The sequence below is a fragment of the Mytilus californianus genome, unplaced genomic scaffold, assembly GCF_021869535.1.
Source record: "Mytilus californianus isolate M0D057914Y unplaced genomic scaffold, xbMytCali1.0.p SCAF_12, whole genome shotgun sequence".
Lineage (NCBI taxonomy): Eukaryota > Metazoa > Mollusca > Bivalvia > Mytilida > Mytilidae > Mytilus > Mytilus californianus.
This window is the reverse complement of record NW_026262604.1, coordinates 53,274,081-53,292,224: the sequence shown is the minus strand read 5'-3', so window position 1 is coordinate 53,292,224 and position 18,144 is coordinate 53,274,081. Positions and strand designations below refer to the sequence as shown.

At 31.5% G+C, this 18,144-nt stretch overlaps 1 protein-coding gene across 7 annotated transcripts in view; it reads left to right on the top strand.

Moving 5' to 3' along the window:
- LOC127722004 (hydroxysteroid 11-beta-dehydrogenase 1-like protein) overlaps positions 1-14,409 on the top strand; it is an 81,415-nt gene extending 67,006 nt beyond the window's left edge. For all 7 annotated transcript variants that reach the window (XM_052228863.1, XM_052228864.1, XM_052228862.1 and 4 more), the window contains 5 exons: positions 2,291-2,421; positions 3,893-3,991; positions 7,111-7,324; positions 8,584-8,721; positions 9,380-14,409. In XM_052228863.1, the coding sequence (XP_052084823.1) occupies positions 2,291-2,421; positions 3,893-3,991; positions 7,111-7,324; positions 8,584-8,721; positions 9,380-9,609 (812 nt within the window). In that variant the 3' untranslated portion in view covers positions 9,610-14,409. The remainder of the gene's footprint in view (positions 1-2,290; positions 2,422-3,892; positions 3,992-7,110; positions 7,325-8,583; positions 8,722-9,379) is intronic.
- Positions 14,410-18,144: the final 3,735 nt, after the last annotated feature.

Here is an 18,144-nt window from a genome sequence, read left to right as displayed (position 1 = left end):
GATTTTTCAAATACCAATCAATAATTATTTGCCAGAGCAATGTTTGAATGGCAGAGTATGTGTTGAAGCTATCAATTGGCAAATAGAATTTTACTTATACCAAATGGTTTATATAAAAATATTAAAGAGAAGTTTCAAATAAACTTTTTGACTTTAAGTTGACATAGCAGGGAAACCAAGGTTTCGAGCAAATAATGCCCCAAAAAAATCAATCAGTGGGCGTGTCTATACCCTCTTAATCGTGCATCTGCATAAGTTTGTACATAAGAATGATTCAGCAGTTGAATGTCAGTAACTGGATGTGAATGAACCTGTTTTTGGGTGGTCCATTGCAGGATTTATGTGTGTTGGTCCTTGGGTGTAACAAATGTATAACTATATCAGCTGGACACACCGTCAGTATTAAAACACATGTGTCAGTTGGAGGTCGTAGTTAAAAAGAATCTTAAATTCTCTGGATAAATCTCATTCATCTTTTTTGTATTATTTAGGTGGGCAGATGAAAATTAAATTTGCCATAATTTGTGAAAACTTCTGGAAACATAACCAGAAATCAGAACAAAGCTCTGTTCTCCGAACAAAAATGGGGGTGGGCGGGGATGAGAATTTAGGAATTTCTTATCACCTTACCCTATTTGGTTTGATTTAAGCATTAATATAGATCATTATTATGATTTCCAACGGAGCTTAGAAATAGATGTATACAGTGGGATTTTTTCGCTGTGTTGAAGACCCATTGGTGGCCTTAGGCTGTTTTCTGCTTTTTTGTCGGGTTGTTGTCTCTTTGAGGCATTCCCCTATACCATTCTCAATTTTATACAGTGACTCTTTACAATTTGCTTGAATGAAGATAACATCATTCATAAATTTCTGATGACAAAGTTAATATTTATATCTTTATTGGGACAGTGGAACTGTTGTATATTAAAAGTGATAATTATTCATATTACTGAAGTCAATGGAGCTTAGTGCTAATTTTATCCCCATCTAAATTGCGTTTAATTTAGTGAGGAAACAATAACACCTTTCTTCAGCAATTGTTTGTAAAAACAGCCAATGTTTGCATCCCCTATTTTGGCCATGTGATTTATTTATGTTAAACCTGGTACATGTATCAGTAATAAGGCATCTGTGAAAAAAGTATATCCTTTAAAGGTTGAAACATCCACATTTAGGAAGGTGTGGGTTTTGGGGTTTCATTAAATTATCACAATGTTGAAGTAAAACATAAACAAGCAGACAATGGAATTTATTTACGTTAAAAACAGAGAATAGTCACATAGTCAGGTGTAAATACATCCACTTTTAGAAAGGTGTGGGTTATGGGGTTTCATTAATTGTGATGGTATGCAAAAAGAGGACAGTGGAAATTCTGATAGAAGTTACCTTTTCAGGTGTAAAAATAACCATAACCTGTTATGGTGAAAACATCCAGAGTCAAAAAAGCTGTTTCTGCTGTTTGAGGTGCAGCAGTGGCTGCATCAACATTTTGTTATGTTTGTGATTGGGTCAATATATAGGAAACCACTTATAGTAAATCTATAATTTTTTGTATGCAGTTGTAATAGTATGTATTGGAACATCTCATTTCCATTGAGATTATTTGGCCCTGTCCCCTAAGTCATGGTCTATTGACTTAATACAATTGCTTAGTTTAAATAATGAGGATTGTGATAAGGTCTGTTTAAGGGGAACCACTAATGGTAAGTCAATTATATTTGATATGCAGTTGTAAAAGCATTGGCACATCTCATTTCCATGGACATTATTTAGCCCTGTTCCTTCAGTTAGGGTTCATTGACCTTGACATTTTGCATATTTTACATAAAATTTCAAAATTACATACAAGCGAGACATATCTCTGTCTCAAATGTATGTTTTAAAAATATCCCACATTTTTGTAATACTTTTTGTGTATTCAAAATCATCAAAAGTATGTTTAGGGGCTTGAATACAATTTTACAGAGTAGTTGTGCTTTATTCATATTTGGATTTGCATATTATTTTTTTTCTCTCTAAATTGGGGGCAAATTTGAGGTAAAAACTATCACTAATTTTGAAAAATACTATTTGTGAATATAAAATCTCCAAAAATACAAGTAGGACTAAAACACAGTTTTGTACAGTTGTTCTTCATATGTGGAAGTGCATTTTGTTTTTAGGGGTAAAATTGGAAAAAACAAGTTGGGGTAAAAAAAATCAAAAATTTTGAGTAACATATTTGGTGTCTAAGTAGCTTTCTTGTGGCAAATGGTCTTTATTCAGTCTTTGTTGCATCTTTTTTTCCCAGATTTGTTGAAAGGAAAGAGAGTTCTTATAACTGGAGCATCAGCTGGCATAGGGGAACAGATGGCTTATCACTATGCAAAGATGGGAGCCAATGTAATTGTTACCGCTAGGAGAGAACAAAAGTTACAAGAGGTATTACTAAATTAGTTTCAACTCTGATTAAAAAGGCTGTTTGGTGTTTAAGTTGTTATCTAAGAACCCTAGGGAAAGTCGACACTCTATTGAAATACAACTCCTGTTAACCCCCTCCCCCACCCCCCTACCGCTTCGCCAGCTTCAAAAGCAGGTCCTGTTACCACTCAACACTCTCCCTTTGAAAGAACTTAGGTTGAATTTTGAATACTCAGCCATCAAATACAATTGACACATTACAGTTCCTAATATAACAAATGTTTGTTGAATGCTTACAAGAAATCCATCTTATGAAAATTTGTAAAGTAATGGACCCTAGAAAGTAGCTGTTTTTTCATCTTTTATTGAAATCTGTACATTTGTTATTAGAAAAACTTCCAAGGGCAGATAACTTATCCTGGGATTGTTAACATAAGAAAATATCATATTAAAAAAACTTTACATAACATTTCGGATATATATGCCCAGTTAGATTAAGCTTACCATTAAGATGATCAAACATAATTGTCTTATATATTAAACAAACAAACAAGTGAATATCAAACACATAGAATTTATGTAGTTTTATCGGTAAAATGTAAAGATATTTATGCTGGTGAGCTTTTTTACCTGTAAATATAATAAATGAACCATTGTTACAAGGGAGATAATCATTATTGCAGGCAGTGGAATAACAAATTATAGAGTGAAAGTAAGACAAACATGAATATAGAAGAAAAAGAATAAAGTAACTTTGGTATTAGATACAACAAAATAGTACCACATTAGAACTGTTTAACTTGTATGCTGGAGTCAGTGTTGCTGGTTTTCATACACGAAAAAAAAGCTAGATAATATGGCACTAATTTAGAAATAAAGAGATATGTGGTATGATTACCAATGAAACAAATATCCATCAGAGTTTAAATAAAGTGAATGAAAGCAATTATAGGCAACCGCACAGCCTTCAACAATGAGAAATACCCAAACTGTATAGTTTTCTATAAAAGGCCCCAACATATAAAGTGTGAAACAATTCAACCAAGAAAATGAACGGGCTAATTTATAACAATAATTTACGAAAAAAACAAATATGAAAAACATGAACCAACGACAACCACTGAACAAGAGGCTTTTGACTTGGGACAGGCACATAAAGAATGTGGTGGGGTCAAGAATAGTTATAAAACTGATCCAAAGTACTTTCTTTGCTGATGAAAAAAGTCTGAATATTATAGTGCCTAAGCTTTTACAAAGCTGTGAGAATTTGATGACTTAAATTGATACATAGAGATCCTTCTATTCAAAATTCTCAATGGGGTGAATTAAGTTAAAATTTGAGAAAATCTGATGAAGCATATATTTCTTAGACAATACAATTTACTTGAGGCTGAATGAGTGGAGGTTGTTTATGCCAGCACAGGTGTGGTAATTCATGATAGATGTAAATTGTTTACTGTTCTTTCCATAAATTTAATATGTTTCTTTTCAGGTAGTTGCTCGATGCAAAGAATTGGGCCGACCAGATGGAATTTACCATTATATCTCAGCTGATATGAGTAACCTTACATCTACAGAACTAGTCATTAGGGTATACTATAGTGACTAAAGCTTTATATTTTTGCTTAAATGTACACAGAATTTTTGCCATCACCACTTCAATTGTATGGGTAGTAGGGGAGATAACTCTAAGAAGTTTGATATCTAATATATGATAGTCGATAATATAAGTTATATGGTTTGCTGCTGACCCCTATGGATCCACAGAGGTTTAGTAAAATGCATAGGGGTTGAGGCCAAAGGATTTTACTAACCCTCTATGGATCTATAGGAGAAGTGAACCATATAATGAATATATCGCACACAGGACTTTCCTACCAAATTTTGTATTTAATAAATAATGAAATAAAATGACCTTAATAAATGAAGTCACCATTAAATAGACATTATGATACCCATATAAAATCTACCATGTGACTGCATTAAACCAATCACAACGTCACCTGATAACATTGATTGATGTCCTTGTTGACATCCTTATAATATTGAAGTTAGACAAAAAAACAAAACATTTTCTTAAGAAGAGAAATGAGGTTCATCATAAGTGTTTTAAAGGGGGGGAGTGCACTGATGCACAGGGAATATTGAACGATGAACAAAAAAAATAAAAACTTGCACATTGAATTTTCACCAAAATTAAAATTGAAAACACATTGCATGAAACAAAAACCCTTTACCACTGTCTTGTATAAAAGTAGAATTTCAAATTGATTCAGAAGTTAATGTAAAATGTGTGTTAGCTTGCTGAAGACTTTTCAAAAGCAGACAGTATTTTGAATTTTGTGTAATTGTGGTTTTTTTTAAAATTTCTCTATGTAAGTAAGAATTGTGATGTTTTGATAGATTAAGAAAATTCTTATACTCTTCTAAGTATGGGTTAAAGGTCATTGAGGCATGAACGTATCAAACATGTTTACCAAAAGTTATCCAAAGGTTACCAAGCAAAATATTTATAGAAACAATAAACCACCATGCCTCCATAATTTCAACAGAGATGTTATATCTGATGTTTAAATTCAAATTCTTAATAAAAAATAATATAGGATTAAATAGGGGCTAATAATAATATAATTTTGAATATATAGGAAAAGGAGCAGACAATACAAAAGGCACAATAAAAATTCATAAGTCCAGTGTCTTCCCTAGAAAATTTTTCATGCATGATTGGTCCATGGTGAATTTGCAACGTGGCGCGCGACGTTTCTTTTTCAGAATTAGTTACACTACATAATTTATATGTTTAAAGCCATATACCAAGCTAATTGTTTTATTATAGGTACAGCAATTCGTACAAGTCATGGAACTTTAAAGTATTTATTACAGATGAGAGGAATTAATGAAAGACCTTATAAACAATAATAAAAATAATCCAGTCTGCAATAGTTATTTACAAATTAATGTCATGTACACATTATTTTGTTGATTACTTCCTCTGTTTCAACTTTCCAAAGGTCACCACACATTTTTCAAAATCAAAATCTTCCTCCTTTGGTCCTTCAATTGATATATATGCATTCTTTTTGGCATAATCTGTTTCTCAAAGGTGTTTTAACTCTGTTTAAACATGAAAAACACCTTAAATTACAATCAGCTGTTGAAACTGGCAAAACAAGACCGACAGAGGACAAGGATACAAAGTTCCAAGACTGGCAACTTTGTACATTGTCTGCCTAAATGTCATGTCTTTACATTCTTTCACTAACTGTGTCCTCAGTTTGCCGATAGAATGGTTTCAGCATCAACAGCAAGTTGTTAAATAAAACTTTGAATGTCATCATTGCTTCACAGAGATTTTACAGGAAAAAATAAAAAAAAAGTTTATTTGCGTTAATTACAACCTGACATACAGACATGCGGATGACATAACATGATAATTTTGGTAATTACCTGGTTGGAAGCTAAGCTGATATTTTATTTCATGACAATTAACTATTTTTTTTAAATACATCCCTGTCTGATTTATTTATAACGCTTCATATAAATTGTAAAAATCCTATCTTGCCGAAGTAAAAGAAACTTAGCCCCACTTGTGTAAATAACGGCAACTGAATCCGCTACACTAAGCTTGAATTGTGACCCAATTTGAAATAAATATAGAAAAACACAAGTTTATTAAAAACAATATTTCCGTAAATAACTATGTTTTGAAAGTTTTTCAATCAAATCTTTAAAATATTTCATAAGACACGTCTTTTTCTCGGCCCGGTGATGTGTATTCTTTGATATAATCAATCAACCGCGACTAATCTAAAAATAACTGATTGTTGTGACCAATCAAAAAATAATTCATCGATGTAAATATAGCTGATGAAAAAACTGCAAAACTTTATTAAAAAAAAAGTTTTTCCATTCTGGGTGAAATTACATTTGTTTTAATTTTATAATACCAGAGATAATACCAAATTTTAAATTTCTACTTTTTAAAGATAGCAGTAAAATAACGATGTCAAACACCCGTTTTAAGGTGAAATTTATACTGGAAAAGGTTAAACTTTTTATTTAACTGATCAAGAAGGTTGTAAAATCCCGGCACGCGCGACGTGATGCATCCAATTATCAGTCGTATGAGTTTAAAACACCTGTGGAGTGTTGTCACTTGTCACTTGTCACTTGTCACTTGTCACTTCACTTTCAAAATATCGATAATAAAATAATTTACACGGTTATAATTTTCACACATAGCGGGATGCATTGCGGCAATGATGAAAGCATGGCGGTCGAAATTTAAGCGTAGCGGTACTGCAATGCTTGAATAGCCTAGGGAAAACACTGAAGTCTAAGAAAAACTAAACACCATAGCAAGAAATAGAATAGGACAAAAGAATAACTGCAGTATACAAAATACTTATAGAAAACTAAAGACTAAGCAACTCAAACCCCACCAAAATCCAGGGTTATCTCAGATGTTTTGGAATGGTAAACAAATCCTGTTCAGCATGTGGAACCTGTCATGTGCTCAGAACAGGTACAAATGTGATGATAAGTCTCATTAGATAAACAAACTAACTTCTACCAAATAAGTCATTAGTATATTCTATAATGCAAAATGCAATATACTGTTTCTTCAAATTAAAAAAAAAAAAATTATTAAAAGAAACCTTTTGTTAACTGTATGTCATCATTCTAATATGATATTTTTGTTTGTTTTAGGAAGCCCATGCCAAGTTGGGAGGAATTGATTATTTAGTATTAAATCATATCATTGTGATACCTTTAGGAATGTGGAGAGGAACTGTTGATAACCTCACGCGAATGGATAAAATTGTGGATGTTAATTATAAATCTTACGTACATCTCACGTCTCATGCGTTACCTCTATTGGAAGAATCTCGTGGTAGTATTGTAGTGGTGTCTTCCTTAGCAGGTTTGTTATAAATCATAAGAAAACAAGAATGTGTCCATAGTACATGTATGCCCCACTCGCACTATCATTTTCTATGTTCAGTGGACCATGAAATTGGGATCAAAACTCATTTGGCATTTAAATTAGAAAGATCATTTCATAGGGAACATGTGTACTAAGTTTCAAGTTGATTGGACTTCAACTTCATCAAAAACTACTCTCATTCTAACAAAAAATTCTCTGAAACTGACATTAAGATGCTAGATTTCTTGATTGACAACATATATTTGTTATGTTTGGAGGACGTGTTTTTCAACAAACAATCAGCATTCCCATGAAAGTGGGGGTATACTGTTTTACCTCTGTCTGTCCGTCTGTTCATCTGTCCATCCATCCGTCTATCCATCTGTCAGTCAGTCCATTGGTACCATGAATATTTTTCGTCGCATCTTTCCCAGGAAGTACATCATAAGGATTTCTGAAATTTGGTTTCAGGGTTTATATAAGTCAGCTATACTGTGTGATGAGTTTTCAGATTTATCACTCAACAACTTCCTGTTTAACGAACACATATTTTTACACTGTTAAAATTATCCATATTTGGGCGGGGGTATCATCAGTGAGCAGTAGCTCGCAGTTTCACTTGTTTATATTATTTTGTCTTTGGTATAATGCAGAGTGAACAAAGTATCTAGTAATAAAAATATCAGCTGCACACAAAGACCAATCGGGATTAGCCATACTCTTAATTCTGAATAACATGTTATCTTCGTAAAATGGATGCGCCCATAAAATCTAATGGTTTATTGTAACCTACAGGTAAAGTAGCTCATCCATTTTCAGGTGTTTATTCATTATTCATCTACAAAGTTTGGATTATTTCCCTTGTCACAATGTTTGAATTATTATATTTACAGGTAAAGTAGCTTAGCCATTTTCTGGGGTTTATTCCTTTACAAAGTTTGAATTATCTCCCTTGTCACAATGTTTGATTACTATATTTACAGGTAAAGTAGCTTAGCCATTTTCTGGTGTTTATTCCTCTACAAAGTTTGGATTATTTCTCTTGTCACAATGTTTGATTATTATATTTACAGGTAAAGTAGCTCAGCCATTTACAGGTCTTCATTCCTCTACAAAGTTTGAATTATCTCCCTTGTCACAATATTTGAATTATTATATTTACAGGTAAAGTAGCTCAGCCATTTTCTGGTGTTTATTCCTCTACAAAGTTTGATTATTTCCCTTGTCACAATGTTTGAATTATTGTATCTTTACAGGTAAAGTAGCCCAGCCATTTTCAGGTGTTTATTCCTCTACAAAGTTTGCATTAGATGGATTTTTTGGGAGTATTCGACAAGAATTTGCTTTAAGGAACTGTGATGTGTCTATTACATTGTGTGTTATAGGCTTAGTAGGTAAGTCAAATATGACTTTATCATTTTCATGCTAACTATGCACTGTTAATTCATTATTATTTGTGGATTAAACATAGTTTTCTAGAGGTTATCTAGATGTAAACTGGGGCAATTATCTCACAAACTGAATAAAAGTCAAGAGGACTGTATGTAAAGGATGTGAGTCAGGGGCGCAGTTTACACATCAATAACCTTTAGAAATACTATCATTTTGTAATTAAGAAGTGAGCCGCCATATGGAATTGGTAAATGTTCTACTGTTGCAATAAAATCGAAAATGAAACAACACCTACCTCAAAACATCCGTTTTAATGAGATTTTATCCGAATTTGAAGCGTACAAGTAACGGAATAACCTTCAGCTTGAGAGTTTTCATTGGTATGATGCCATGTTTTGCTGTGACTTTAATGTGACAATATCATTCATGAAATTTTGCGGTATTTTTTTTTTATATTAATTTTATGCATTTTCCTAGCTCTAATACGTATTAATCTGTTTTTCAAATACTTTTAAGGAACCTCTCACTTATGTATGGTGTATCGAATGCTTTGAAGGTGTTATAAAACTACAGATATGAGATCTTAGAATTTGTTTTTTCCATTTATCAGTTTTAAATTTGATGTTTTCCCGTATTTCTTTCATTTTTGTTTATTTACAGGTACAGAAAGTGCTATATCAGAATTAAGAAATTTTGGACAACATTTTTTACTAAAATACATAAAAGCAGCAGAACCTCCGGATGCAGCCTATGCAATCATTAGAGGTGGAGCTTTACGAGCTCGAGAGATATATTTTCCTTATATGGAAACAAAAATATTGACAATGTTACGAGATTTGTTGCCAAGGACAGTGGACTACATAAACAGATGGGTATACACGACAAGTTGACAATGTGTTCTATATTGAATTGTTTTCTAGTCAAATGTACTTGTTAATGCTTGCAATGTGAATTTTTGTTCATCACTGCAGTGAAGAGTCCATCCCAAAGATTTGAAATCCTCTATACTCATAGCAATAGAAAATAGAGTTTTAGAGAAAATTCAAGATAAATAATAATCTCCCTTGACTATGTTACCTAGTGGTGACTATTTAATTTTTTAGCTTTTAGTCAATAGAGCTATATTTTTCTTTTCTTGCACAGGTTACATAGACTAGAACTGATTTTGAATATCTAAATGTTTTTTTCATTTGAGATTACAGTTTTACTCAGGTGACTTGACTCAGTCTTAAAATGTTATAAAATTAAACAATAGCTCATATTCTACTGATAAATTTCTGGGTTTCAGAAAAAATTAGGTCTGTTTTCTGAATTCCAGAAAGTTTTAATTTTACCTTTAATGACATGAAATGAAAATATAGTGCAATGTTTTAAATAATAATTAATAATTTATATACCTTCTGCTATTAGGATTAGAGAAAAAAAAATTTAAAAGATAGATTATGGGCCTTATAGATTTTATTGTCTTAGTCATTTCTGTTGTTTGCATTTAATATTTATTTTGAAGATGTTAGAAAGTCTTGCTAGTCCCTAAGTTTTTGAATGCATCTTAACTTTCATTTCACTCCCCTTGCCCAATTTGTCTTCTGTCGCTTATTTTATTGTCTTAAACCAACTTATTTTTTACAAAAGTGAGTCCACAAAATCACATGTATAGCACGTACAACATTATTATTTACCGCTCCAGCAATGATTTTTATATTGTAAAATTAAGTTAAAAATTGTTTTGTTGAACAGACTAAAATAATATGTTTTTATAAAAAATACAGCTTTTTTCTGCTATGCAACTGTTATGTATTCAGTATTTTTTGTGTTTTGTGTTTTGTTGGAAGGCTGTTCTGTGCTTAAGTAAAAATCATCCAAAGAACAATAACGCCTAATTTTGTGTTATTTTCTTCCTAATTGATAATGCTTATCTAATTTATAACTGCTTAGGCCAAATATTTAAAATGTGTTGATTGTTTATATATAATAAAAAGTAATGCTAAGAATAAGAAATACTGTGTAAACATTAATATCTTCCTATTACAAATTAATAAATGTACATGGGTAGAGGTAGACCTAAAATGTATAATCTTGATAAAATTTGAGTTACTTCAATATGAGCACACATTGAATACACAAAGTTAAATACTCTTGAAATATAGCTATTTGTTATTTTTCAAATCAACAGGGTATTTAAGCATTGTCATATAATTAATCTACAGAGTTATCCATCTTTGGTTATGTTTTATGGCTGAAATTTTTTTCATGGAGAGAATTGAGAAATGATAAAAAAAAAATTATTTTATGGGAGAACAAAGATGATAGACGTGTCCTCAGTCAATGTATTGGCCTTATATTGTTTTATATTTCATTTGTTGTATGTATGAGGGTCTGTATGGGGTTTACAGAATAGAGAATAATGGAAAAAAAAGTACAGAATAAATGGCAAAAAAATAAAGAATAGATAGAAAAAAGGCCCCCAAAAAATTATAGAGAATAATGTGCTAAAAAAATTAAGAATGGTCTAAAAAATTAGAACCCCCTATCCAGACCCATATTTATGAAACCAAAGATATTTTTTTTAGGCTGATCAATGTATCAGTTATGATACATTGTATTCTCTGTTTAAATTTTGAGAAAATAATATTGTCTAAGTCACCCGTAACAAATTTTTTGTTTGATGTTGCCTACCCGTGCTTTGTAGGGTTGGATAGGTAGGTAGGGATTTTTTTTTATTTTGGCCAACAACATAAGTTGCATGTTTTAGATAAGAAAATGACGTTAGAGCATAAAACGATTTGTGTCGTAAAATTTTTTTGGTATTCTGCATTTTGATGGGTAGGCAGGCTACATCAAACCATTTTAATTTTCTTTTTGGCCCTATGTATTTTATATACAAGTTTGTAGCCAGTGGTAAGGAGTAACCCGCTTCCCTCTTGAAAATAAAAAAAATGACTATTAAAGTCGAGATTCATGTTAAAGGTTGACTAAAATTCAGAGCTTCATGACCCAACATAACCCTCCTCAAAGACATTCTGGCTACATGCCTGATATAAAAACATTTTTCATTGGTCTATGGGTTTTTTTTGTTTTATAAAAACAGATTTTTTGTATGGGATTGTTTTAATCATAGATTAAAATCATTCAGAAAATAAAAAGCATTCATTTAATCTACACTCAACCAGCAGTTATCTCTTATGATTAAATTATAATAAAAACTGAATTGGATAAATGTATTTTTTTGGAACGGCTCTTTTTAACATATAGTAAGGATAAGGAATCAGGCAATTTGTTTAATAAGACTATACTTATACACCCAACCTAGAAGTCATCTTGTCTGTCTGCCAGCCAAACATATTTTTATCAAACTTTTCTCAGGAAAGGTGATATGTAATGTAAGGAGTTCCTGTAATGAGAGTTTTGGTGGAGTTTACAGAATAGAGAATAATGGACAAAAAATGAAGAAAAAAAAGAATAGATAATAGATGGTCAAATATTTTTGAATACAGAAATGAAGACCCACCCATCGAGACCCTCTTTATTGAACTCAACTATATATATATGCGTTCTTCAAATTCCATTCACAAAATAATGTAATACTGCTATAGAACACCTTAAATTTTCCAAAAGATATTTATTGTATTGAAATTTTATATTTTTGTAAATGAATATTTTAACCTGCAATACTATTAGAGTAAACTTTTTGTCCGCTAGTCCAAACCACAAATACTATTTTGTTCTTGTTCTTTAGTTTGCTTTAGAAACATCAGGCATTTTTTTTTTGTATTTTATTGTATGTTCATTTCTGCAGATTGTCTGGTTAAATTTATTGGGAAATATTTTTGCATTTTAATGTTAATTTTTTTGAATTGCCTCGGTTAAAGTTTACAGGGCTTCAAAGAACATAAAAATAAGATCATATGTTTTTGATTACATTGTATATTGTAATTAATCATTTTGTTGAGAGAAAAATTCAGATATCAAATTAAACTGGATTGTCAGTGTATAAATTAACCTTACAGCTTGTAATGTCATGTAGCTTTAGTGTGATATGAGCTACCTCGGATCGACCTTATGCAAATGAATATCAATACATTTGTTAACCTATTTCAGGTTGAAAAAATCTCTACAGAACGTCTGGAACTGTTTGCAAATTGAGTTGTTATAAGAACCCTACAACACAGGCACAAATTCATCTATTATTTGGTATTTGAATGTTGCAAAATCAAATCAAAGTCTTATTCATGTACATTTACACATAATTTAATTTTGGATGTAACGCGTCTTCTGATTGGCTGACGTTGTTTTGTTTATCAGCTCATAGACATAATTTTGTCATGTGACCATGACGTCATCAACGTTTTTTCATGATTTACTCCGGTTTAAAATGGATTTTAGAATTAAATTATAAGAAATGACTGTAATATTTTTTCTGTCTTTTCGAAATAACATAAAAAATGTGGTGCACACTTTACAATAACCCGCTACGCGTGTTATTCAGTGTGCACCACATTTTTTATGTTATTTCTTCATAGACAGAAAAAATATTACAGTCATTCCTTAATTAAAGAAGGTCAATTTCTATCCGATGCAGCTCATATGATATCTATTATAATTATTATTTTATAATTAACTAAATAGAAAAAAAATGACAATTATAAAAACAAAGTTTTTTAAGATAACTTGGTGCTAATAATCTTGATTATTGCTGTTATTCAAATTTGATTTTTAAACAAGCTGTTGAAAACAACCAGCAAATATTGTCTGATAACAAAACTTAGAAAACTTTACGAACAAGTTTTTTTCTTAAATTATGATTACATTTTACGTTTGTATAATATGGATCTCCTTAATTACTTTGACAATAGGATGAAAATTCTTAAGGTATCTGAATTGTAGTTGACTACAATTATTAAAATGGAAAAAATGTTATCATACATTGCAATATCATGACTTGGAAAAAAACTTTAAAATCTTAACAAGCATTTTTTATTATAAAAAAAATGGAAGAATTTATAAATGTTGTATAGTTTTATCTACTCAGAAACATTCATTCTATCTAAAATGGTAAAGAAATGGAAATTGTTTGATTTGGAAAAAAACCAAATTGACCACCATTTTCAGTATGATCTGGATACCTTAAGATGATTATAGCTAACGAAATCCTTACAGTTAGAGACCCATACTTTGTAGAGAGTTTAATACTGTAAACGTGGGAATTTCTTTGTGGAGGCTATTTTTCACTCGATGTTCAGTCCCATGAAAAATCCCCAATCAGAACTCTGTAAATTCAGAAATTATTGAGATTATTTTGTTAATGCAAAAAACACAACAGTATCATGTTTGCAGTAATATAAACTTGCATTCAGAATTTCATTAGTTTTTATCCTTCATAAATATTGGAAATTGCATTAATTATCTCATATTTTTATCAGTTATAATTGATGTGCAATAATAAATGCATGCATAATTTCTAAATTTACAGTAGATCGTACAAAATTACAAAATCGATGTGAAGGGTACATTTATAGTTTCATGCAGAAAATTAAAACCCATGCAAAACGTTTTTGCTTGAAAATTGTGAAAATAACAACCCTAGAAAATCTCCACGTTTACTGTATATGTTTCTTTGTTTTAATGTTTGCATGACTACCTCCTATTTATATCATTGTTGAACATTTTTATAAAATAAAATACTCATAATACTTTTGTTGTTTGTAAACTGCCAATATAGAATCATTTGCCACTGGCCATTATACAAACACCTATCAACCAAAGAAGAATCTGTGTATAAATGTGTTGTCCAGGAATGTTTTCAAACATCAATCAGCCAATGAAGAATCTGTGTATAAATGTGTTGTCCAGGAATGTTTTCAAACATCAATCAGCCAATGAAGAATCTGTGTATAAATGTGTTGTCCAGGAATGTTTTCAAACATCAATCAGCCAATGAAGAATCTGTGTATAAATGTGTTGTCCAGGAATGTTTTCAAACATCAATCAGCCAATGAAGAATCTGTGTATAAATGTGTTGTCCAGGAATGTTTTCAAACATCAATTAGCCAATGAAGAATCTGTGTATAAATGTGTTGTCCAAGAATGTTTTGTGTATAAATGTGTTGTCCAGGAATGTTTTGTGTATAAATGTGTTGTCCAGGAATGTTTTGTGTATAAATGTGTTGTCCAGGAATGATTTGTGTATAAATGTGTTGTCCAGGAATGTTTTGGTTGCTATTCATTCATTTGTGTTTGGACAAAACTTAGTTGAAAACCATAGCTAGACATAACTGACATCCGTGACATAATATGAAGGAACTTCGTGGCCTAGTGTCTAAGAAGTTTATTTACAGTAATCACTAGCCTGTCAACTGTAATGATGGGAGTTGAAACCCTGCTCTTTGCAAAATGGATACACTCCAATCTTAATAGTCTAGAATTGCCAGTTTTCCTGCCAAAGGTCAATTGTTCTCTCTGGTCACTCCTTCTTGATAATAAAAACTGGCCACCGAGAGTGCTGAAAGTTGAGGTAAACACTTACTCTTCCAGAGCACATGCGATCATCCCAGATGTTTGATGGTGTTTGAGTAGCTCAGCATTACGTTTTCTATGTTATGTTGTGTTTTGTGAATTTGTCATTTCATCATCTTTTGTATTTTGCCATTGCATTGTCTGTTTATCTCAAATGATGAGATTACAAATGTCCTCATGGTATCTTCGGCCCCACATAAGGACACAGTGGATATTTTTTTTTTTAAGTTTGAGAATCTTTTAATTTTAAGGTGTCAATATCAAAAATAGAATTTTATTACAAATGCACTGCAGGCTTAGACAGATTAAACAATACGTTCAAATTTGTTTCATAAATCAGAGAGACAAAACTGGTATACAAAAATGTCCTGTCTTAGAAAAGGCAACTCATTATTTGATTCACCAATCTTGATTCCAGTCAATGTTGAATATAAAACTCTGTTAGGAATTGCATTTTGCCTATTCAAGAAGGATCCATGCCAACTCATACCATTGCCAGCTCGTCCTCAACCAACTTGTTCCTGATTTTACTAACTTGTACTTTTACCAACTCGTACTTCTATCAATATATAGTGATATAAATATGCAGGATAGAAGTTACTTTGTATCAGAGACATATTTGTATTATATGTCTCTGTTTGTATCATATAAAATTAGGAAAAAAACCTAGAAAAATCGATATTTATATTGAATTTATAATTATAAAATATACTTATTATAGAGGGCCATTTTACAGTTGACCTAAAAGTGATTCAATTCTGGTTATTTGAGTATATTGAGAAGTTAACAAATTATATAGATATAAGAAGATGTGGTATGAGTGCCAATGAGACAACTCTCCATCCAAGTAAAAATTTATAAAAGTAAACCATACATACATTTTGGAATAAATGCAGCATATTGAATATAAAAGACATTTCATTGACTCACAGGTATACTTTTACAATTACTGTTTTCACGTACAAAAAAATATGGTTTTTAAGTGTGACATTTTAAATTCAGTAAAATGTATTGAATGTTTTGTTATTACCAGTTAAGTATGTTGATATATATGTAAAACATTAGATTTATTTAGTTCTTGTAGAAGCTTTATGATTTCAAAAAGATGGAGAAGTCATCAGAGATAAACTAAGAAAACATTTCTTTAACATACACTCAACGAAAACATCAGTCAAAACATAAATTTTCCAAAATTCTCTTCAGATTTCAAACTAGATTTAAGACATCCTGTGTGTTAAGAAACATTTTTTGTGTTTACCACTAGATAAATGACGTTCAAACTATTTATGTCTCAAACAAGATCAATTCTAGAATACAAATTAACCACTAAGTGTACGATTTATCTAAATAAATGATAAATAACAATGCTACAAAAATGGGTACTAGTTGAGTAAAAGTACGAGTTGGCAAAGGTACGAATTGCGTGTTCGCTTTAAGAACGGATAGTACTAAATGAAAAAACAAAAGCAGAATGATACTTAGAAGGTACTTACCAAAGTGTACTGAGGTTAAAAAGTGTTTAATTATTCTGATTCGATCGTTTTCTTGAAAACCAATTGGAACAACATTTGCTAGATATGTTCCATATTCTTTCATTGCTTCATTGTTTGGAATTTGCATCAATATTGAGAAATTCTCAATCTTTGGAAATAGATTAAAAATTAAAAGTACCATTTTGGAAATAATATCTGAGCAATGAGACAGGTTCTATGTTGTAAGAGACAACAGTAGTTTACGTTTATTTAAATCGCATAAACATATTCAGTAGATTTCAATCAAGGGAAAATTCAAACAAAAATGAGTGAATCACATCAACTCTAAAAAGAGTGACATCGAATGAACCAACCGTCAGTCATTAGTTATCTAGGTTGTGCTTTGTATACTACTGTGGATTCATTTATTTTCGTGGGTATCAATTTTCGTGGATTGAGGAAACCTGTATTTTCGTGGATATTTGATTTCGTGGTTTTGCCAATCTCTGCATACAAAGCCAGATTAACATTTGTAATTCGTTTAACATTTGAATTCGTGGTTCACCTGTACCCACGAAACCCACGAAAATTGGTATCCAACGAATAATAATGAATCCACAGTAGTATAAAACCGTTTATATCTGGAAGGATTATTTTAATGTTTGTTGACTACCCATAGTTCTGATTATCAATAAAGATGTAAAGGAAATTAGTTCTGACTGATACAAACGACGCAGTGGGAAAAGTGACTTTTGGAACCCGAGGGTATCACCAGCCTAGCAGTCGTCACTTCTGTGTTGACATGAATGATCATTGACATGGTTGATATGGTTATAATTTTGATTGAACTGGTTACAAAACTTTGATTTTTGTTTCAAAATCCTTAGGATGTTCTAACCAGGAATATATTACCTTAGCTGTATTTGGCAAAACCTTTCGGTAGTTTTGGTTCCAAATTCTCTTCAACACCGTATTTTATTTTGGTCTTTTTCACCTTATTGATGATTCGAGCGTCATTGATGAGTCTTTTTTCAGACGAAACGCGCGTTTGGCGTATGAAATTTTAATCCTGGTTTCTATTATGAGTTTATTAAAAAGAGCTGAGTATGAGGAAGGCTACTGAGGACTTACACTATATATTTCATTTATTCATCTTGACCTGACAAACAAGCAAATATATGGTGGATAGTTGTCTCATTGGCAATCATACCTCATCTCTTTATTTTTATATTGAGTGTTGGTGATCTTGGTCATTCATCTTGTCATGACAAACAAGATTTGATTTGATTTTTGGTGTTTTAACGCCACTTTTAAGCACCGCTTTTGGGCTATTTCGTGGCGGCCAGTTTTATTGGTGGAGGAAGCCGGAGCGCCCGGAGAAAACCACCGACCTTCGATAGGAAAACTGACAATCCTAGTCAATTAAGATTGGAGTCGAGT